The sequence below is a fragment of the Schistocerca gregaria genome, chromosome 2 (genome assembly GCF_023897955.1).
Source record: "Schistocerca gregaria isolate iqSchGreg1 chromosome 2, iqSchGreg1.2, whole genome shotgun sequence".
Lineage (NCBI taxonomy): Eukaryota > Metazoa > Arthropoda > Insecta > Orthoptera > Acrididae > Schistocerca > Schistocerca gregaria.
The window spans coordinates 172,685,703-172,709,432 of record NC_064921.1 but is presented as its reverse complement, the minus strand read 5'-3'; the positions used below and the strand labels follow the sequence as shown (position 1 = coordinate 172,709,432).

General features: G+C 43.1%; 1 protein-coding gene across 1 annotated transcript in view; it reads right to left on the bottom strand.

Moving 5' to 3' along the window:
* The window catches only part of LOC126336618 (cullin-associated NEDD8-dissociated protein 1), a 144,206-nt gene that overhangs the window by 108,818 nt on the left and 11,658 nt on the right, over nucleotides 1–23,730 (bottom strand). The window contains exons 5-6 of the mRNA XM_050000493.1: nucleotides 10,569–10,712; nucleotides 10,322–10,484 (exon numbers count right to left, since the gene is read on the bottom strand). Of these exons, the coding sequence (XP_049856450.1) occupies nucleotides 10,322–10,484; nucleotides 10,569–10,712 (307 nt within the window). The remainder of the gene's footprint in view (nucleotides 1–10,321; nucleotides 10,485–10,568; nucleotides 10,713–23,730) is intronic.

Genomic DNA, 23,730 nt, shown 5'->3' with positions numbered 1-23,730 from the left:
ATCATCCGGTTCAATACCCCCAACTACGTTCCAAAGCAATATGAAATGGAACGAGAATGTGATGATTGTGATTTAGAAGTCAAAGGGTTGACTATGGTTTATTTGGAGAATATGAGGAAAGTTTGGTTCATCTGTAAAGGAGACCAAATATAGGATGCTGAAGTGACCTGTTCTTGAGTACTGCTTGAGTGTTTAGTATCCATACTAGGTCAGATGAAAGGAAGATGGTGGGCTGCGAGATTTGTTACCGGTAGGTTTGAACAACAGACAAGTGTTACAGAGATGCTTCAGGAACTTAAATGAGAATCCCTGAAGCAAAGGCAACGTCCTTGTCGAGGAACACTATTGAGAAAATTATGAGAACTGGCATCTGAAGCTGACTGCAGAACAATCCTACTGGAGGCAGTATACATTTTGCTCAGAAACACAAAGACACGATCTGAGAAATTAGAGCTTACATGGAGGCATATAAACAGTCATTTTTCCCTCTCTCTATCTGTGAGTGGGACAAGAAAGGAAATGACTAGTAATGGTAAAAGATACCTTCCACTATGCAATGTACGATAGCTTGCAGAGTATGTATGTAGATGTAGATAGTTGATCTAGGACAATCTAACAACAGGCTGACATAGTACAAAAATGACAATGAATGGATTTTCTTTTTGGAAGAATGTCCTCATCCTTCAAGCACACACGAAGGAAGTAAGTTAAAGGTTTAATGCCCCTTCAGAATCTGGATAATTAGACAGATAGAAGAAAGATGAGGCTAGAATTAAGTCATGACCTTTCTGAAGCAAATATCCCGGAATATGAATAATTGATGTAGGGAAACCTGAATTAGGGTGGACAGATGGAAACAGAAAATAAAAGATGAAAAGGAGGGAGTGGATTGAAGGGTTGGTTGTGGGAGGAAATTACAAATGATGACTACGATGAAAATGTAATGAATTAAAAAAGAAACAACTAAATACCATATTTTACAAGACTATATGACACACCTTAATTAAGCAATTTAAAAAACTGATACCATTTTTATTATTAGGTTGCAAAGCCAATCTAAAGGAAATTCTTACCTTATAAAACTGAACTGACCTTCAAAATCCCTGAAAATCGTCATCTGAACTTTCTTCTTCTTCTTCTTCTTCTTCCTCCTCCTAATCGTCACCGTCGTTGTTGTTGTCTTCATATATAAGTTAGTCTTCCCTGACGAAAGATTTAACAATAACATTTTCTCTCACTATAGACCATAAATGTTTTATCCATTGACACACTTCTTGACTGTAGGTCATTTTAAAGCTCCCTTCAGCATGAATTCATGCTGGGTTTCATCCATCATCCATTCGCTCCACTCCTCTCTCATACACTCTTTGAATGGTTTATTTATGACAACATCAAGAGGTTGCAATTGTGAAGCAAGTTCTCCCAGAATAACAGCAAGTACTGTATTTCCCTGCCTCAATTTCTCTTCAACAGAACCTTTCAAATGATTACTAAACTGATCTAGCACACAAAAAGAGCTGTGTTTCAATAAAGCACCTTTCCTTTTCTCCCACACACTGTTAATTTATAATTTCATATCAGCCTCATCCATCCAACCTTGTCATGTATGTGAACAACACCTGGTGATATTTCTGAAGGTTTTGGCATTGTTTTTTGCTTGAAAATGAGCGTTTGATTAAGTTCAGTACCATCATCACAACATGAAAGGACAACATTGTAGTGCATTTTTCGGATCCAGTTACAGTTTTAGCACCTTTCAATAAGCCAACAGTTCTATTACTCAACACTCAGATGTCAGAGTTTTGTCCTTATTTGCTGTTGTGCTTACTTCTACACTGGTTTTCTTTCAATGTTGAATAACAAAGCAACGGAAAGATAATATTTCCTAGTCATACTCTTACGGTGTTTTCTCATATATTTTGGTTTTGGCTCACATGCTAAGTCCGTGACACTTCATAAACCTGTAGCACCAACCAATTCCACCCTTAAAGTCAGTTAAGTTCCACTGCAGCACTAGCTTAAGAGTGTGTATTTGAATCATTTTTGTATGAATTCCAGTGCCATTTTGACAGTTTCTTTGAACCCATTTCAATATGTTATCATCTAGTTTTGGCCATTTTGCATTAAGTCCTCTATTTGCACATTTAGCCTTCCTCATTTTTTCAGTTTTTCTGTACTAGCCCGCCAATCATGAAGGTTTTTTTTCTGTTGGTGGAGGGCCAAAGTACCTCTTAGCTGTTCTGTTTTCATGTTGTTGTGTATATGCTATAACTTTCAATTTATAGCCCACATTTTATGAATATCTTATTTTTCCATTATGATACTAGCTACTAACAAAAATATTGTACTGTTTCCAATAACACAAATCACTTTCAATTCATGTTCACTGACACCATATACTCCAATGATTTACCACATGCTAGACAGTGCTTTGGGTTTGTTATGGCAGGGTGAGCTTGTGAAACCCCACAACTCATGTTCATCCCATCAGTGCTCTGCTGCTGCCAGTTGACTCCAGTGTTGCCAGACGGAGGCCTGTTTCCCGCAGAATCAAATATCTCATCATTTTTAGGAATGGTCGGAATTTTAAAGCAAACACTGGACATTTTTGTATTACTTCAGATACAAGATAAACCCGAATTTTGGAGGCAATTTTTTTAAGAAAAAATATCATGGTCTACAAAATATTGTAGCACAGTAACTACATCATGAGCAACACTGGAAATTCCTGGATGAAATAATACATACAAGAAAGACAAACAACTCGCCTATAGTGGATGATGCGAGGAACATATAAACACGCTATTTACACTATCTTTCCAGCATTTGCTCTTTTTACACACACACACACACACACAGACATGCCAGTGGACATGGGCATGTGTGTGTACCACCTCTAGAGAAAGTGCAATATCTTGAAAGATAATAGGATTCTGTTGCTTGTTTTTATGTGCCACACATCAATCAGCTAAAAAGTGAGTAGTTTCTTTTCCATTACATACTGTAATGAACAACATTCTTAATGAAATTAGGATATTGTCACCAGACATGAAATAATTACTTTGAATTAACGGTGTGTGTATATGGGGACAAGGGAAAAAAAATTCCTGGTTTTCTCAGTCAAAAATACTCTTTCCCCAGGTGAAAATATACTTTTTTCGTTGTGACAGTATACTTCCCCTCGGAACTGAAAACTTATCAATTCTTTGAATGGATAGACAGCAGATATTCAGAGCACAGGACATATGATGAATTCAGCCAATAGCAACCTCACTGTTCAGTAGCGCAAACAAATAGTTAATGGTTTAAAGTAATATATGTAAAGTAGTTACAAGGAAAGCCAAGCTTGCACATATAATACTGGTACTGGCAATGGCAGAATACTGGGGAACAGCAATCAGTGTACAAAGGAGATTTCTTACAAATCACTTGTATGACCAGTTCACATATGTAGGACCCATACCAGACAGGACAGGGGACGTGTAATGTATACAGAGAAGGGCAGCACAAATGGTCACAGATTTGTTTAACCCATGGGAGCCTGACACTGAGATATTGAAAGAACTGAACTGGAAGACTCGAAGATAGACAAACTGTCACAAGAAATTCTATTAACAAAATTTCCCGAACAAGCTTTAAATGATTATTTTAGGGATATTCTACAACCCCCTAAGTATTGCTCACATGGGGATTGTGATTAGAATAATTACAGCATGCACAGAGGCATTCAAACATTCTTCCTGCACTCCATACGTCAATGGAACAGGAAGAAACCCTAATAACTGGTACAATGGGACTTACACTCTGCGATGCACTTCATGATGGTTTGCAGAGTATAAACGTAGATGGTCTTTAAGCTTATTATGCTACAAGGAAAGCTAAGCTATCTGTATAATATTGGCCTTTTTTAGCGTGTATTACACTTTAAGGCACATCACACAAATTTGCCAGTACAATTTTAAATAATGATGGAAATGTCCAGTTTTCTGGGCTTGAAATTGTTCTAAGTGGCTGCTGGTCCTCAGGGCATTATGTTTTAAGTCAAAGTCAAATGCTCCATGATTTGAGAAATTGATCACACATTCTCACACGTAACATATTTCTTCTTGTGTAAAAGGAAATTTACTTTGAAAGTAACACTTGCCAAACTACCAATCGCAACATTTTCCTCCCGAGACCTGTTAGAAATAGATTTGTTTCAGCATTTGCCACAGCGCGCTAGAAAATGGGCATTACTGCACATGCACAGTTACAATGACGTAGGACTCCATATGTTGTTATGAACATAGTCTTACGAGATCTTACATTACATCGTAAAAGAAACAGGACATAAGAGCATACCCCAAGAGTATCAGAATTTCGCAAACCATACTAAAATGCACATTCGTATGACCAGATTAACAATGATGTAGGGCCACTACCTGATATTAAGCTTTTCAGTGTGGTTTTCGGAATGCAAACTTTTTTGGAGTACCAGTACTATATTATCTTATGTTCGGTTCTTTATTATGGCATAATGTCATACATGCCTGAAGCTGAAAATATGCAATTGAAATTCAGCGAAGAGTTGAAACTAGCCAATAGTGTGGAATGAAACATTTTGTTTCAAATAAATTGACTGCCTCTGTAGAAAAGGTTGATAAAACCAAATTTCTTTAAGCAAACCGACAAAAATAACTTCATTGTTCTGCAAAGTGGAAATAAAATAAAGAAAATTTTTGAAGTAGCACCTGGCTGCTTGCTGCTACTGCTCAGCTAACAGCCACACTTCCAGTAGCCAGAAGCGGGAGAAGGTACTGCTCATATGCTACTCAACTGAGCACGTGCACGAGTCCGCTGGCAACTGCGCAAGCGATGTAAAAAGTTGTGGCATCACATTCATCAGAAGCAGCTTGTTGTTATGAAGTATTGCACTGTCTTCGTCCTAAAGCCTTTGAAACATTTTGCTGTTGGCAGACACTTGTGTGTGCACTGTGTTTGGTTGCAAATGGCACATTTCCCAGGCAACTTAAGCTTTATTTTGGTTTTTCCTTTCGTTTACTTTCTATTGCTGCAGTATTATTCTATATTAGTGGAAACAATAACATTCTTTGGAAGGATATCAGTTTTTACCGGTCAAAATTACAAAAAATTTAACTGAAAAACAGAACAATGAAAAATTCCTGGAATTCTAAAAGAATCCCAGATTTCTAGTGAATGAAAAAATTCCTAGGTTTTTCCCAGTTGTCCCTGGTCATACACACCCTGATTAAAGAGGTAACAACAACACAAAAAAGTTACTTAACAAAGCAAGATATTATCAGAATACGTTGTGTATATGGATCACCAACTAAGAGAGAAATCAGGAGAAAAGAGAACTAAAACTTTTTTTTTCTTTAAAAAGTTTCCCACAATTAACACACATATATCTTGAGGTGACTTGAAATAACTGGCAACTCCAGTGCTTAGTGTTGTTGGGAAGTCAATTCAAAAATATTCGTTTAAATATCGCCAACCGTAGTGAAAAAACAGGCCACGATTTGGTTCAACTATTGTTAAATTTCTTTTCTGAATCTTAATGTAATTAAATGCCATGTCACACACATCTGCAGAACTCATCTGTTTTCATCAACAGTAACAGATCTTAAACTATGAAACATCTAACAAAAGAAAATGCAGCAAAATGGAGAGAAGTATGGAACATCTAGTGCGCACAAACAATCGATATCCATTCAAAGTTTATGAGGAAATGCCTAGACCAGAAGGATAAAGCATAATTTACATTATTTTCTACAGCCCTTAAACATTTCATACAGGGCTTTAGTGTGTACCGTATTTTACAGACTATAAGACATACTTATTTTTTAAAAAATTTTCTCCAAAATTCAACTGAGTTTTATATTTGAAATTAATATAAAAAGTCCAGTGTTTGATTTAAAATTACTGCCAGCCTTAAAAATGATCATATACTCGATGCCGCAGGAAACCTCTCTCTCTATCTGGCAACACTGGGTTCAACTGGCAGCAGAGTGCACCAATGAAAACAAACACGAGTTGCAGGGATTCACAAGCTTGCTAATGCTATCTCCCACCTGCCCCACTGTCACAAACCCAGAACACTGCCTCCTATGATGTGTCACTGCAGTCTACAGTGCCAGCGAAATTTAATTGAAAGTGATCTGTGTTATTGGCGACAGTAGAATATTTTTGTTAGTAGCTAGTTTCTAAATGGAAAAAAAAGGTATTCATATGATGTCGGCTATAAACTGAAAGTAATGGTATATGCAAAAGAACAAGGAAACAGAGCAGCTGAGCAGCATTTCGGCTCTCCACCAACAGAAAAACCTTTCGCAACTGGTAGGCTAGTAAAGAACCAGAAACAGAAAAAAAACTTTCGCAATTGGCAATATAGTAAAGAAGAACTGAAATATATAGACAATGTGACTTACCAAACAAAAACGCTGGCAGGTCGATAGACACACAAACAAACACAAACACACGCATAAAATTCAAGCTTTCGCAACCAATGGTTGCTTCGTCAGGAAAGAGGGAAAGACAAAAGGATGTGGGTTTTAAGGGAGAGGGTAAGAAGTCATTCCAATCCCGGGAGCGGAAAGACTTACCTTAGGGGGAAAAACGACGGGTACACACACACACACACACACACACACACACACACACACACACACACACACACACACACACACACACACACACTATATATATATATATATATATATATATATACACAAGCAGACATATTTAAATGCCTTTAAACATGTCTGCATGTGCGTGTGCGAATGTATACCCATTGTTTTTCCCCCTAAGGTAAGTCTTTCCTCTCCCGGGATTGGAATAACTCCTTACCCTCTCTCTTAAAACCTACATCCTTTCGTCTTTCCCTCTCCTTCCCTCTTTCCTGAAAAAGCAACCATTGGTTGCTAAAGCTTGAATTTTGTGTATGTTTGTGTGTCTATCGACCTGCCAGCACTTCTGTTTGGTAAGTCACGTCTTTGATTTTAGATATATTTTTCCCCACGTGGAATGTTTCTGAAAGGGAGGAAGGCTAAATGTGCAAACAGAGGACTTAATGAAAAAGGGCTAAAACTAGATGAAGACATAGCAAAATGGATTTAAGGACATGGTCAAAATGGCATTCGAATTCATACAAAAATGATTCAAATACACACTCGTAAGCTAGTGCTGCAATGGAACTTTAAGAGCGGATCTGGTTGGTGCTTCAGGTTTATGAAGTGTCATGGACTTACCATGCAAACCAAAATCAAAATATCCTGGAAAATACTACAATAATATGAGGAGAAAATATTATGTTTCCATTGATTTATTATGCAACATCGGAACTGTTGGCTTCAAAGGCACCAAAACTATAACAAAACTATAACTATAACAAATGGCCCTGAAAAATACAATACACTGTTGTCCTTTCATGCTGTGCTGACAGTTCTAAACTTAATCCCATTATCATCAAGCGCAACCAATGCCAAAACCTTTAATACCGCCAGGTGGTGGTGGTCATGTACATGACACGGGTTCGATGGACAAGGCTGGGATGAAATTATAATTAATAGACTGTGGGAGAAAAGGAAAGGTGCTTCATAGAAGAAGAGTTCTTCTTGTGAACTAGATCAGTTTAGTACCCATCTGATAAGTTCTGTGAAAGAAACTGAGACAGAGAAATACAGAGCTTGCTGTTATACTAGGAAAACTTACTTCACAATTGCAACCTCTTCATGTTGCCATAAATAAACCATTCGAGGAGTATATAAGAGAGGAATGGAACAAATGGATGAAACCCAACATGAATTTATGCCGAAGGGAGCTTTGAAACAACTTACACTTTAACAAGTATAGCAATGGGTAAAATAGTCACCACCTTGAGTGAGAGACATTATTGTTACACCTTTCAGGAATTGCGGCATAAGTAATGCTCTTGATGGCAGTGAAAACTATTTCATACACCAAGAGAACAACGATGACGAAGAAGAACAAAGTTTAGAAGACAATTTTCAGGTGTTTTAAAGGAGTTCAGTTTTATAAAATGAAAATTTTTTTAGTCTGCCGATGCAATCTAATAATAAAAATGTTAAAAATATTATTTTTTAAAACTGCTTACAAATTAAATTGTGTCTCATAGTCCGTAGTGTCTTACAGACCATAGAATACAATGTGACAAAAATTTGGCCACAAAATATGGGGTCTAGAAGGTGCTAGGCCATAAAATTAGTCATTTGAGAAAGTAAAATCAATGTGTGCAATATCAGGGCAATGCAGTTTGAACCACACGAGTGATTCCTGTAGCCTCTTTCAAGGATGATCCCAGATAATTTGATGTTTTGAGGGCTTTGCCGCTGTCTTGGAAGTAGGAAATCCCAATAAACTTTACGTTATCCATGAACAGACTGCTGCCATCCTGGTAGCAATACAGATGAGGATCCCATCACAAGTACCTAAGAAGATGTGACTACAATGAGGGTTACCACAGATAGTGTGACACTAGATAAGCAATGGCTTTACCAATACTATACAAAAGTACAGCATCTAACATTAAATGACCATCCTCAAGATATGTTCTGTGGATAGTTGTCTGTGCAGTTGCAAACCAATCATGGTTTATGAAAATTAAAGATTTGCTCATGAGGACATGATTAGGTCTTAGTATCCACAAGTGTCATTAGTAAAAGTTCTCCAATAATCTATGAGCATGTATCCAGGGTGATTAGTTATCATCACTACACTTTTGTCATAATGGGCAGTATGTCATGAAGCTTATATGGTAATCGGTAGAAGAACAGTGGTGCCTCTTGTGAATCACCTCACAATCACCACATGCCTGTGACAGATGGCTCATTTTCCATTTCACAGCTGACATTAGGTTACTATACTAAGACAATTATATAGTATTTAAATCTATTTATTGTTTATTTGAATACTGTTATGCTTATTTTAATATTTTGCAATTTTTGGGCATAAATGCACACAGTTGAAAGAACATGATACAAGAAATAAACAAGCACAGTAAACATGGGTTCTATAAAAATTATATCCTATGAGCTAAGAGGATCTCCTAATCTTCAATACTATGAAACAAAGCTTTTCTACTTCAGTCTCTTTGTTTCCACATTTTGAAAGGTGGTGGTAGTGTGGACCAATACAAGAAAAAAGCAATGGGTCTAGAAGGCATACCATAAGAGTTACGAGTACTTGTTCAGTACCAGATAATAGAGTTAATATGAACTGAAATGCCTCATTCCTTTGAGGATTGTGAAACAAAAACAACCAACCAACCCCGATGCACATATTTAGCATACAGTTCAAGTTAGCACAAATGCAATTAACATTATTTAAAACATAGCTGCTTTAGTAGAAAGTATAATTATTTTTTGCATACAGTAAAGTATTTTTGGGCAACACGTATGAAAGAAGTAGAATATCATCTCCCATTAGGACCATCAATCTCGCGCTAAGTGATGTTCTGCTAGTGGTCCAGCTGTAGCTTTACACTATGAATTATGGAAATTAAACCTGACACCAGAAAACTTTGAAATTTACATCAGGATTTAATCTGAAATTTCAGTATTTATACATCACTGTGCAAGGGAAAGATTGTAATATTTTCAGCAAAGCCCTGTCCTGGATGGTGGGAAACTAGAAGCACTAAGCAGTTGTATATAGCTACGAAACCTGCCACAGCCACTCTTTTTCCCAATGCACAATACCCCTTTTTAAACAGCCACACAATAAGTTGACAGTTATCAGATTACACTATTGTCAGTCATCACTGGTGCAGGTGAGCACTATCAACATTTCAAACATATTTCTGCTGATTATTGAGTAATAAATCTCTTAATATAAACAAATTTCAAAATTTTATTAATGTCAGTTCTAGGATTTTTCTGCCACTAATCACTCCTTTGACTTTTTTTGCCTTAGTGAATACTTTGCATGTGTGAAAAATGTCAAGTTATAGCAGGGCTCGGAGTCCAGATTAAACTGAAGGTTCCCCTAACCAGCTGTATAAATTGGAACATGGCTCTGAAGTACACAAGGACATAAAATTTATGATACAGCTATGTCTGGTAAAGTACTGTGATGTTCAGGTCAACCTTTTGGTAAGGGAGATCTTAATTTCGTATTTCTTTAATGGTCAGCATGGCACCAAGGTAGGTTTGTGTGTGTGTGTGTGTGTGTGTGTGTGTGTGTGTGTGTGTGTGTGTGTGTGTGTGTGTGTTTTAAATATCTCCATATTGGCAAAAAAAATCACAGTGTTGCTTACACCACTGTAGTAGCACTTCTGAACATGAACAATCTGAATTACACTTACAGTATTGATGTGTGGAGTTATTTCTTTAGGACATCGATGGACAAATGCTTCAAAGGCTTGCAAGCAATATTCTCTCAATTCATCATCATCTTCTTTGCTATACTGTACTATGAGAGGCACTACTCTCTCAATGTGTTCCCCAAATCTGTGTCCAGCCTGTCGGCTAAATCACACAAATAAGAATTACTCACATATCGTACTGGAACTTAATTATGCACACAAAAAGAAATATTTCACACAAACATACCAGATTGCTGCTATACACTGAATGTATGTACGTGTTGTAGAAGAATTAACATTTCTTGTTAACCCATCCAACAAGACATTTATAAGCTTCCCATAGATCTGATGGTTGCACGACATCACTAGATGACTCAAGGCAACAATTGTTCTGAAAAAATAGCAAGCAGTCAAGGCTAGCAATTCTTCTGGCCCACTCTCATTAAATGTACACAATGAACAATGTCTTACCTAACAACATTTAAGTACTTGTTAATGGAGGAGCCAAAATCTTACAAGATGCTGCATCCAGTAAATATGAAGCAAATTACAAATCTCATTTCTCTCAGTGATACTCCAAGTGTAATATCTTTTTCATATGGCTAACACCAAAGTCACATGGTACAGATATAATCACAAAATAACCACTGTGTGGCGTTCACATCAATAACAATTAAAATTGTTTATCAAACAATACAACTGTGCCATGAAATTTATTTTTAAAAAATTGTTCAGTTTTTACACACACACACACACACACACACACACACACACACACACACACACACACACACACACACACAGAGAGAGAGAGAGAGAGAGAGAGAGAGAGAGAGAGAGAGAGAGAGAGAGAGAGACCTAGCTTATTATAGTACTAACTTACATAATTATTACATGGGATAGACAAAAAAAATCTACTCATCAAGCAGCAGCAGAAGAAACACATAAAAGACTGTTGTGATTGTCAGGCTTTCGAAGCCAGTGGCTTCTCCTTCAGGCAGAACGATTGAAGGGGAAGGAAGAAGGGTGAAGGAAAAGGACTGGAAAGGTCTAAGAAAAGGGGTAGGTTTTGAGAAAGTCACCCAGAACTGCGAGTCAGGGGATACTTACCGTACAGGATGAAAAGTTGGTCTTCAGAATTCCTGAAGTATGGAGGATACCAGTCCTCCAGCAGATATAGCAGGCTTTCTCCAAATCAAAAAGCACAGCCACAGTCTGGTATTTCCGCAGAAAAACATTCATGACATGGGTGCACAAAGAGACAAGACGATCAACTGCAGGATGGCTCACTCTAAATCCACACTGTGCAGTGGTTAGCAAATTGCTAGACTCGAGCCACCATGCCAGCCAGGCATAAATCAATTCCATCACCTTGCAAACACAGCTGGTGAGATAACTGGAAGGAAGGTGTTTGTCCATGCCGGGCTTAGGTATGGGTAAGACAGTTGCTTCACGCTAACGTCTGGGAAACATGCCCTCTGCCCAGATACGACTGTACGTATAAAGGAGAAAATGGTTGCCTGCAAAAGAAAGGTGCTACAACATCTGAATGTGAACATCTTCCTGCCCCTGGGGCACAGGATTTGGATGAAATGAGAGCATGATCTAACTCCCTCACATTAAAGGTAGCATTGTAGCACTCACGATTCTGAGAAAAGGGTGTTATCATTTGAGCCTCCTCAACTTGTTTCCAATGGAAAAGGCAGGATGATAGTGGGTGGAGCTCAAAATCTCCACATAATAGCAGCCCAAAGTGTTGGAGATGGCAGTAGGGTCCACTGTGACATCATCTGCCACTGTAAGGATGCAAACTGGGGAATGGACCTCGCTCCCAGACAGCCGTCAGAGGTTGGCCCACAAGATTGAAGACAGTGTGGAACTGTTAAAAGAAATAGTAAAGGAAATCGAGCTAGCTTTTCTTTTATCCCAAAGAATGCAACGACACTGTGCACACAGCTGTAACGACTGCAATTGGCCATCGTGGGAGGACAGTTAACAATGCCGAGAGCAGGTCTCCGCGCATGAATTGAATCGCAGCATCCCTAAGTCCATCAAGGCAAAGAGGAAGAGTGAGGAATGGAATTCTGCGGCAGAAGGTATAACATTTTGAAGATATTCTACCTGGTCATCGTAACAGAGGACATGTTGTTTGTCAAAGGTCGCCAGGGAGGAGTAAAGCCTCCAGTCACCCTTAGAAAGCTGCCATTCGGGCGTGTATGTAGTCGAGGCTGGAGTCAGCAATTGGAGAGCACACAGGAAATAGTCATTAGAGTGCGTGTCAGAGAGAACACACTACTCACGATGATGGGCAAGCTGGGCAGTGCAGAAGGAGAAGTCCAAATGGGAAAATGTGTGAGAGGAGTCGGAAAGGAACATGGGTACTCCTGTGTTAAGGCAGCTGAGGTTAATATGATTGAGAAGGTCAACCAAGAGGGCAGGTCTCTGGCAGTTCTGGGCGAACCCCAATGTGGATTGTGTCACTGAGCAGCAGTAAGTGGTGAGAGAGGGGTTGACTATGAATGTCATCAGAGATGAGTAGCAGATTCCCCCTGGGATAGAATGCTGTTTTTGGGGTGAAAGGTCAATGGGGATCAGGTAGAAATGTGAATGCTCAAAGCAGTTTCGACGATGCAATTTTGTTTCCTGGAAGCAGAGAATAAGCGGATGCTGCAATTCTAAGAGCAGCTGCGAACCCTCTTTGTGGGATCGAAGGTCGCAAATGTTCCATTGGAGAAGTGGAACAACGAGGAAACAGCAGGGAAAAAATGAAGGGGTGTCACCTCAGTGGCTGCCAAGTGCTATCCTTTGAAGCCTCACTGCTACAGGGTGCAGAGGCTGAAGGATCCTACTCCATGACATCTACAGTGGCATTGGCAGTCTCCCACTGTTGATTCATGGAATCCACGACAGAAAAACCAGCGACACGAAGGTCGGCTGGGCAAGAATATCATGTGGCGAAACCATCAAGGAGAATCGCCAAGTTGGCGAAGGAGAAGACCATTTATCTTTAATTGACTTCTTGGAGCCTTTAAGGTTGGCAGAGGAAGACTCTGATGTCTGTTGGCTAGAGGGACATAGGAAGTGTTCGAATGAGTATTCTTTGTCCTTTAAAGCCTGCCAGTTGTATAGTAGATTACTTTGTCCTGCGAGGCGGAAGTTTGTGCCTTGTTGCATGGCTGGAGGAGGAGAAGTTGATGCTACCATGACAATGGGCGATTTTACAACCACGGTGCTGAATTTGAGGTCACATGTCTGTGTGGCCATGTCCTTCATGGAGCAAGATGTAGCAAGATTAGTACTGTAAGTGCCGGTTGGTAGAACACAGGATTTGTGACTGGCCAACACTTGTGAGCAACCAGGTAAGGTACTTTTTCCTTCGCCCAGATCTCCAGGACAGCCAGCTCTTCGTCATACACAGAACAATCTCGGAAGGCAGCATGTTGCCATTGCAGTTGATACAGCAGGGAGGAGGAGGCAGGCAATTGCTCTCGTGAGCACCCCTATCACATTTGGCCGTGTGTCAACAGCACATTCGAGTGTGGTTGTAATGATGACACTGGTAGCAGCACATCGGGCTCAGAATGTACAGCCTGACTGTGATAATTTCAGAGCGTGCTTTTATCTTTGATGGAAGCACCACTCTATCAAAAGTGAGAAAATCAGTGTGTGTTTGCACTAAGGATGCATCTACTATTTTTATCACATGATGAACTGCAATGAGACCCTGATCTGAGAGGTACATTTGGATTCCTGCCTTGGTCAGAACCACGAGCAGCCACGTGTAAATAACACCACTGGGCGAATTCAGCATTCAATGGGCCTCAACACGAACAGGGTAGCCATGGAGGAGCGAAGCTGCAAGTAATAGTTGTGCTTGAGAATCAGAAGTAGTCTACAAAAGCAAAGAGCCATTTTGTAAACAAAAGCAGCATTTCACAGGGTCAGCAATTGCATCAGCTCCTTTCTGAATGGTAAATGGATTTACCAGAGCAAAGGACTGACAGTCTTCAGTACATGAAATCAAGTGGAACCGTGGTGAAGCTGGGACCGTCTTGGAATCATTAGCCTCCTTCCATTTACATTTGGTAGATGTCGAGACTGTGAAGATGATTGGCTCATTGCGAGAAAATCCCCATGATTGCCAGCATCTCCGATAGCACGCTCCTTCAAAGAAGGGACTGCCCGCAGGAACAGGCATACCCACCTTAGGTGATTGTTCACAACTCAGGTCACACCTGCCAAACACTTATCCGGCATGGTAGCTCAGCGTGTTTGGTCAGACGATTTAGCTACCCTCTGTAACACAAAAAAAAAAAACAGTGAACGAATCAACGATCAACCTGAACAGGTGTCATCGGACGTCCGCCATGAAGAAATTCAACGAGCAATCTAAAACAAAATGAGATAAAAACATCTGAAAGAGGGAGCAATCTGCAATTTGGGAAGATAGCAGCTCAGGCAATCACCCCTTCCTGGGCCTGGCCTGTACCAGGAGGTACGTGCGAATCCTACCTGTCAACCTGGGTCTGGGAATTGTGTGTTACCTAGTCACCTCTTACACATCAAATACGTGGGCTGTCCTTCAGGAGTGCACAGGGAGGAGAAGGAAGAAGAAGAAGAAGAAGAAGAAGAAGAAGAAGAAGGGGCAACTAAGCAGAGGAAGAATTGGAGAAGGGGAATGAAGAAAGAAAAAAAGGACCAAAAAACAGTGAATAGACTGTTCTGATATCGGCTACTGAATGTGCAGAACACTTTTCCAAAAACATCCCAGACATGTTCCCCAAAGGAGACGAGAAAGAATTGCTAGAAGACAGACATACAGCATGGAAGGGAAAAGATGCTGCAAAGGTTGGGGCCCCGTGGTAGCCAAGCAAGAACCTGCCAAAGAATGGCAAACGCCCTGGGGCCCTGGGAATTGCGTTAATAGCTATTAGAAAAAGTACACTTAATACAGAACTCTGTGGAACACCATTCTTCTGGGTCTGCAGAGATCTGAGAAAAGTGCCAACATGGACTCCGAATAACTGGTGGGAATAAAAATTTTTAGGGGCCCCAAAGACCCCACTCATGAAGCATAAGGTTGGTTAGTTTGTTTAAAAGAGAAAGGGAAGCGAATAAACTGTGAGGTCACTGGTACTTTGTTCCCAGTAAAATAATTACACAAGGGAAAGAAGAAAAAGGAAATGTACAGCACAATAACAGGAGAAACGAAGAACCAGAAGATTGACAGAAGGACAACCAACACTACCACGGACACAACAGGAAAAGAAAACCACAGAGAGAAGCAAGAAATAGGTAGAAGGGATAACAGCAAGAGAGCAGATGACAGTGGCTGGCTGACCACGAGAATAAAAAGGAAAAGCCAGCCACTCTGTGACACATTAAAACATCCATCCTAAAAGCATTAGAGTGGAGGACACAAAGGGACAAAGGATATGCATTAAAACTTATATAGAATGATAAAACCCACTGTCACATATGAAACATAAAACTAAATTAGCCTATGAGGTGTTGCCAGGTAAAATTAATGGCAATGAGTCCAGTAACTGAAGAGTCCGTCACAGGGTGGACAAAGGAGGACAGCTCACCAAGATATGGGCCACTGTCAGCCAGGTGCCGCACTGACACTGAGGTGTGTCACCACGGCACAGGAGGTAACCGTGTGTCACCCAAGTGTGGCCAATGCGGAACATGCAGAGAACCACAGAGCCCCTGAGAGAGGCCTGCAAGGAGGACTGCCACACACATTCGTAGTCTCCTTAATGGCACGCAGTTTCTTGTGAGTGCTGAGGTTATGCCATTTCGTCTCCCAAAGCCACAAAACCTTGCAGCGTAGTACTGAAAACAGGTCAGTTGCAGAGAAGCCGATCCCCATTAGCGATTTCCACATAGCCTGTTTGGCCAGCCTGTCAGCAAGTTCATTGTCTGGGATTCCGACGTGGCCTGGGGTCCAGACAAACACCACTGAATGACCGGACTGTTCCAGGGCATAGATGGTCTCCTGGATGGTCGTTACCAAAGGATGATGAGGGTAGCACTGGTCGATACCTTATAGGTTGCTCAAGGAGTCAGTACACAGAAGAAACAACTCCCCAGGGCATGAACGGATGTGCTCAAGACCACGAGATACAGCCAATAGCTCGGCAGTGGAAACACTGCAGCCATTGGGCAACGAATGCTGTTCAATACGTCGCCCATGGACATACTCGAAGCCGATGTGACCATCAGCCATTGAGCCATCGGTGTAAACCACTTCCTAGCCTTGGTACATATCAAGAATCGAGAGGAAGTGGCAGCAGACAGCTGTGAGGTTAACTGAGTCCTTAAGGCAATGTGAAAGGTCCAGGCAAAGCCGCAGCCTAAGTGCACACCATGGAGGTGTATGTGAATGGACCTCAAGTTTAGGTGGTAAAGCCAAGGACTCCAGTTCAGAAAGAAGGGATCGGATACAAACTGCAATTGGAAGTCCTGACATGGGCCACTGATGCGGAGATGAACCATTGTGGGTGGGAAAAGGAGACGGTGATTCGGATGCGCAGGAGAACTACAAACACGTGCAATGTAATTGGCCAGCAGTTGTGCACGCCTAACCTGCAATGGAGGGACTCTGGCCTCCACAAGGGGGCTGGTCACCGGACTCATCCTAAAAGCTCCTGTCACGAGGCGAATGCCACACTGGTGCACTGGGACGAGTAAACGCAACACTGAGGGTGCCGCCGAACCATAAACCAGACTCCCATAGTCAAGGCAGGATTAACAAGGCCTCTGTAGAGCTGCAGCAGCGTAGAGCGATTTGCATCCCAACTGGTGTTGCTCAGACAGTGGAGAGCAGATGTGCCACTTAAGCTGACGAAGGTGAGGAAGCCAAGACAATCAGGCATCGAAAACCAATCCTAAGAATTGATATGTCTCCACTACAGTGAGTGGATTGTCATTAAAGTAAAGTTCTGGTTCTGGATGAATGGTAGAACGCCAACAGAAGTGCATAACACACGACTTTGTGGCTGAAAACTGGAAACAGTGGGCTAGAGCCCATGACTGCGTCTTGTGGATGGCTCCCTGTAGGAGCTGCTCAGCAACACCAGTACTGGTGGAGCAGTACAAAATGCAGAAGTCATCTGCATACAGAGAAGATGAGACAGACAGCCCTATAGCTGCTGCTAGACCGTTAATGGCCATTAAAAGTAGACAGACACTCAATACAGAGCCCTGTGGGACCCCATTCTCCTGGATATGGGGGGGGGGGAGGCAACACGACTATGGGAGGCACCAACTTGGATATGGAAAGTATGAAGCGACAGGAAATTTTCGATAAAATTCAGGAGCGGGCCTGGGAGACCCCACTTGTACAATGTGGTAAGGATATGTTGTCGCCAGGTAGTGTCATATGCTTTTTGTAAATAAAAAAAGACGGCAACCAGGTGTTGGCGTGTGGAAAAGTCTGCTCGGATGGCAGACTCAAGGGACACAATATTATCAGTGGTTGAGCGACCCTGGCACAAACCGCCCTGATATGGAGCCAGTAGGCCACGCGACTCCAGGACCCAATGAAACCGCCGACACACCATACATTCTAGCAGCTCACAAAGAACATTGGTGAGGCTGATGGGCCAATAGCCATCCAAATCAGGCAGGTTTTTGCTGGAGCTGAGCATCGGAATGATGGTGCTCTCCCGTCACTGCGATGGAAAGACTCCACCGCACTTTTAGTCAGATGAGAGATGTTTGATCATCTGACTGTGGATCCGATCTGGCCCAGGAGCTGTGTCAGGGCGATCTGCAAGGACACTGATGTGCTCCATGTCAGTAAATAGGGAATTATAGGATTCACTGTGGCGTGTAATGAACAAGTGTTTGCGTCGGTAGGTAACACACCATTTATGTTAACACCGGGAACACCTGTTGGGGTCTGGTACCCAAAAACACACGTGAGCTTTGCCCAGACTTGGGAAGGTGACGTACAGCACCTAATGGTCGAGACATATCTCTCCAAACACTCCTGCTTCTGTCGTTTCATTAGTTGGTGAACATGGGTACATAAACACCTGACACTCGATTATAGTCGCTACAGTTCCTGTAGTATCCCTTATAGCCACAGAGGGCAGGGGTCCGCATTGCCGGAAACAGAAAGCAGGTGTAAAGCTCAACAGTTGCTATAGCTCAGCCTGGCAGTGGAAAAAACTGCCGCAATTCCACTGGAGAATGATGTCATCGTGAGACTGGGAAGGCATGGAACATTCAATGAGGCAGTATGCGCCTCAGGGTCACCTGCTGCTACCAAAGTTTTTCTTGAGCAGTCTATATCCATTGTGTCTGAGGGTCCGGCGAGATCTAGGTCCTCAGCAGACGCCAGAATCTTCAGCTCATCCACAGACTCAGAGCACTGGTGTGGGTGCCACAACCATTCCCTTGGTCTTTGGGACCTATTTGGATTTTCTCGCTGCTCCTTGGATTTCGCTGGCTGGGAAGTCTTCACTGATTCAGTCTCTGGGACTGAGGATGATCGTGAAGCCCTATGACCAGCTGCTTTTGGGCTTTCCAGCCACTGGTGGGTGTCATCTCTCCCACTAGCAGAAACTTGGGAAGGGAGAAGACTTACACTTAGAAGTGGGGACTGATATCCCCGACAGTTGGGGAGAGGGAGGGGTGTGTGTTGATCCCTAAGTAGGTGGTGCACGAGCAACAGGTACGGAAGTGCCCCCCTCCCACCATCAAGGGGCAGGTGTAGTCTTCTAGTTCTGAGAGGCGACAGGAATGCGAGGAACTGACAGGGCGACAACGGTTCTCATAGAGGCAGCATAAGAGGTGGTCATGTAGGCGCTCAAATTTCCTCTTAGCCTCAACGTAGGCCAATCGGCCCAGGGTCTTATTTTCCACAATTTTCCTCTCTTTCTGTAAAATCCTGCAGTCTGGCGAGCAAGGTGAACGATGTTCTCCACAGCTGACACAGACGGGAGGTGAGGCACATGGAGTATTGGGATGTGATGGACGTCCAAAATCTCGACGTGTGGCGCTGGAAGTACAGCAGAAGACATATGGCCGAACTTCAGGCACTTAAAGCACTGGTTTGGGGGAGGGATATAAGGCTTGACATCACAGCAGTAGACTATCACCTTGACCTTCTTGGGTAATGTGTCACCCTTGAAGGCCAAGATGAAGGCACCGGTGGCAACCTGATTACCACTGGGAGGCCGATGGACACGTCGGACGATATGAACACCTCACCGCTCTAAATTGGCACGCTGCTCATCATCAAGACTGCAAAAAAAGGTTCCTGTGGAATATAATACCCTGGACCATATATAAGCTCTCATTGGGCATGATGATAACAGAAATATCCCCCAACTTGCCACAAGCGACTAGGCAGAGGATGCCATCTTTATCAAGACTGACCCAGAGCACATTTTGGACAAGCCATCCACCTCCCCATACTTGTCCTCCAAATGCTCCACAAAAACTGAGGCTTCATGGACATGAAAGATTCCCCAACAGCTCTCATACATACGAGGTAGCAGGACAAATAAGCTTCACTGCCATTCTCAGTCTGGCGTTCCTCACATGTAGTGGCCAGGGAGGGGAACAATTTGTGGTCATATTTCTTAGCATTGAAGTTAGACTCTGCCCGCTTAGACACTGCTGGCGGTGGACCATCAGCAAGAGAGGACATACTACGCTTCGTGGGGTCTCATCCACCCTGATGTCACCCACTCCGACCAGGGGCTCTCCCCACGGGCACCACCCAGCCTTAGCAAGGGCCACCTGACAGGATGGCCATTGCCGGGAGTCCCGATGCCCCAGGGATATGGACTTCTACTCCATGGCATACATGAGGAGTTAACAGCGCAAGCACCAGAAGAGCGATCCATGTGTTGTCAGGGGACAACAACCAACAGGGTACATGGTGGCCCCACCACAACGGACAGGCTACTGAACTGGATACAAGGTGCTAAGAAGTCCATGGTCATCATCAGTGCAGAAACCAACACTTCACAGTGCATGGTGGAAAACACACCCAGGAAGGTGTCCTCGCCCAAGAGATGGAGAATGAGCGGGACTGCAATGTGACAACGAGAAAGTGGGCTGAAGATCTCAATGCACGATGTACACAATGCACCATGTAAGGCGCCCTTCCCCAATTGTCTCGCTCTTCAGGAAAAGTTAGAAAGATGGAGGTCAAATCTGACAGGGGACCATCACATAAAGGCTGAAACGTGAGAGACTCCCTTTAGTCGCCTCGTATGACAGGCAGGGACACCTCGGCCTATTCTAAGCCCCAGACCCACAGGGAGGAAGTGTAAGGAGGATGTGATGGTACCAAGCTGTGTCAAATGCCTTACAAAGGTAGAAAGCAACTGCGGCAAGATGGCAGCACTGAGAAAAGGCCTGCCAAACTGCCGTTTCCAATCAAAGCATTTGACTGATCAGAGACTCCCTTCCCACTGGTAAGGACATACAGGGTAAGGAGATACAAGGTACCGAGATTCAAGGACCCAACTGAACCGACAAGCCATCATCCACACTACTAAATTGTAGGGGACATGGGTCAGCTTATGGGCCAGTAACTATCAAGGGACAACTGACCCTTGCCAGGATTAAGGACAGTAACCACAATACCGTCCCTGCATTGAGGATGGAAAAAGCCTTGGAGCCAAATATGGTTACAATCCTGGAGGAGATAGGTGTTGTGGAGAACTGAAGTGATGAAGCAATTGGTTATGGATGAAATTGGAACCAAAAGGTGAACCATAGGAAGAAGAGAGGGCCATGAAACTCCCATTCAGTGAAACGTTCAGTGTAGGATTACGCCTGACAAGGGCTAAAACATAGGCGGGAAGCTTCAGCCTGCTGTTTCCAGAGGAGGGGGGCAGCTGGATACGAGGCTGACTCATGTCATTGAGAATTGGGTCGCAAGGTGTTCTGGAGGAACTAATGGATCTGTACAAAGGCCACCTGGAAGAGCAAGGTCAGCAATGAAAGACTGCCACCGACAACCTTCGAGGGTGCGGAGTGTAGCACATACAAATGATGAAGGAACAGAAGAACCTAGAGAAAAGACAAAGCGTTCCCAACATACCCATTTGCTCTGTTTTATTAAGTAACAAGCTTTCGTTCAAAAATGTTGGAAGGTAATAAAACTGACTAAGATGAAGTGTGCCATTTTAAGATGTTGCAAGGTGCAATGATGATCGCAAACAGTGGTGGCAATGCCCATGCCCCACCATATAACTGGCTGACAGCGAACAGGGCCCATCAAGCAGGGAATGGCAATGCCAGCAGCATGGATTATCTTATCGGACAGATCACAGTAGTCCATCAACAAAACTTGACAAAGAAGGTGAAAACACGATGTGGTAGGAAGTACATAAAGGCCAATCAGCATCGTGGAAAGCCCAGCAAAACAACCTGCAACCTGGTCAGCGAGAGGCAGGATGGGAATGAGAGAATCAACAGGAATTGGTCAAAAGGAAAGGAGCAGAAAGTGAAAGATCAATAGCAGAAAAAGTGCCTTATGCAGCACTAAAATGAGTAGGGAACCATCATTCAGAAGAAATTGGTCAATGAGGAGCCCCCTAATAAATGAAGAAGCACTGCCCCAAAAGGCGTGATGAGTATTAAAATCTTCAAGGAGAATGAAGGGATGGAGGAGATGCTGAAGGACGGCAGTTGGGGCAGCAGATGCAAGTGAGCTCTCAGGAGGGAGATAGAGACTGCAAACCGTGATAGTAGAGTTAAGTGGACCAAACAGCAACCACTTCCAATTGGGTACAAAGTGAGATCCACGTACCAACAACATCTGTATGGACCAACCTGCAGACACCACCAGAAGCCATCAAAGGGCTGACCCAGCTCCAACAGAAAGCATGGACCCCAAAAACAGATGGTGAGTGAGCATAAGTGAAATGAGATTTCTGAAGAATGACAAGCTGCTGCATAAAAGATAATTAGGTATTGCACCTCTCAGAGGTGATAGTAGTACCCACTATAGGTCCACTGAATAATCAAGGAGCAGGTATCCAAATGGGAGGCAAACAGGTTGGAACCAATCACTCTGCGAGTACACCATCCGTCACCAACAACAATGGGGTGACATCCGTAAAGAAGATGTCTGACTCAGGTTGCGAAGGGTGGGGATGACACCTCCAGGGGGCACTGGAGGAGGAGGAGGAGGAGGAGGAGGAGGAGGAGGAGGGTGACCTTGTCCTTTGACTTATGTTTCTCCTCCTCCTCCTCGAGGAGGGCAGGGCATAGAGGAAGAGTAGGCTTTTGCAAGATCCGGAACTGAGAGAGCAGATGACATTGGGACAAACGGGCTGTGTTACATGGCACAGTTGTAGTAGAAGGTCTCCACCCTGAGAGGCACCGGAGAGGAGTCCTGGGAGAAAGCCCCATCACTGGCAGGTATCAAAGAAGAGGGGGGAGGGGGGGCGTTTCCTCGGCCAGGGAGGAGGAGTGGCACCCGGAGGGGAGTGCGTGGGCACCGCAGGGGAGTGTGAGAGGACAGGGGAACAGGATTGGTTTAAAGAAGAGGGAGGTACAAAACGGGGGCAAAAGTATAAGTCATTGACACAGGAAGAAATCAGTCACACACGGGTGATGGAACACAGGGGCTCTCCTCATGAAGTGGGTGTCCAGTCACCACAAAGAGGGTCTACTATACATCAGATACATACATCCCAAAATGCAAGCACCAAAAGCACCTCATGGGTGGTGAGACATATGGCTTCACATCAAACTGGTAACATAACCTTGACCTCCTCTGGGAGGCATCTCCCTCAAAAGCTAGAATGATGGCACTGGTATTGAACTGTTGTCCTTACGACCTTTCTGCACACGGCAAACAGAATAAACTTCCCGTTGCTCCAGATTGGCCCGGAGTTCCTCATCAGTTTGAAGGATGAGGTCCCTATGAAAAATGGCCCCATGGATCATATTCAAACACTGCTGAGATGTAACAGACATCAGGATGTCACTAAGATGATCACAAGCACAGAGATCTGCAGATTGGGCAGCAAAACTAGTTCTGATCAACAGGGAACCCGATTGCGTCTTACTCAGTCTGCACTTCACCAAACTTGTCTTTGATATTTACCAAAAAGCATAAAAGTTTGTGGCGGTGAATGTGTCCCTGCCCATCCAAGAATGGACCAGGTAGCAGAGAAAGTGTTTCATCCCAAGCCGGCAATCATGGCCCTCCTTCCAGGGTGTAACCAGGGAAAGGGAAGGCTACAGAGTCATAAGCAGCAGCATTCAATGATGTGATACCTGTGTTAGAAGGGGCTCAGCCAAATCGGTACGTAACAGTTCCACGACTTGGACGGATTACTTGTGCTAGTGACCTAGCGAGATGGAGGGGGGCTACAGCAGGGAAGGAAGAGGGGGGAGAAATCCACACTGTAGATGCTAAGGAG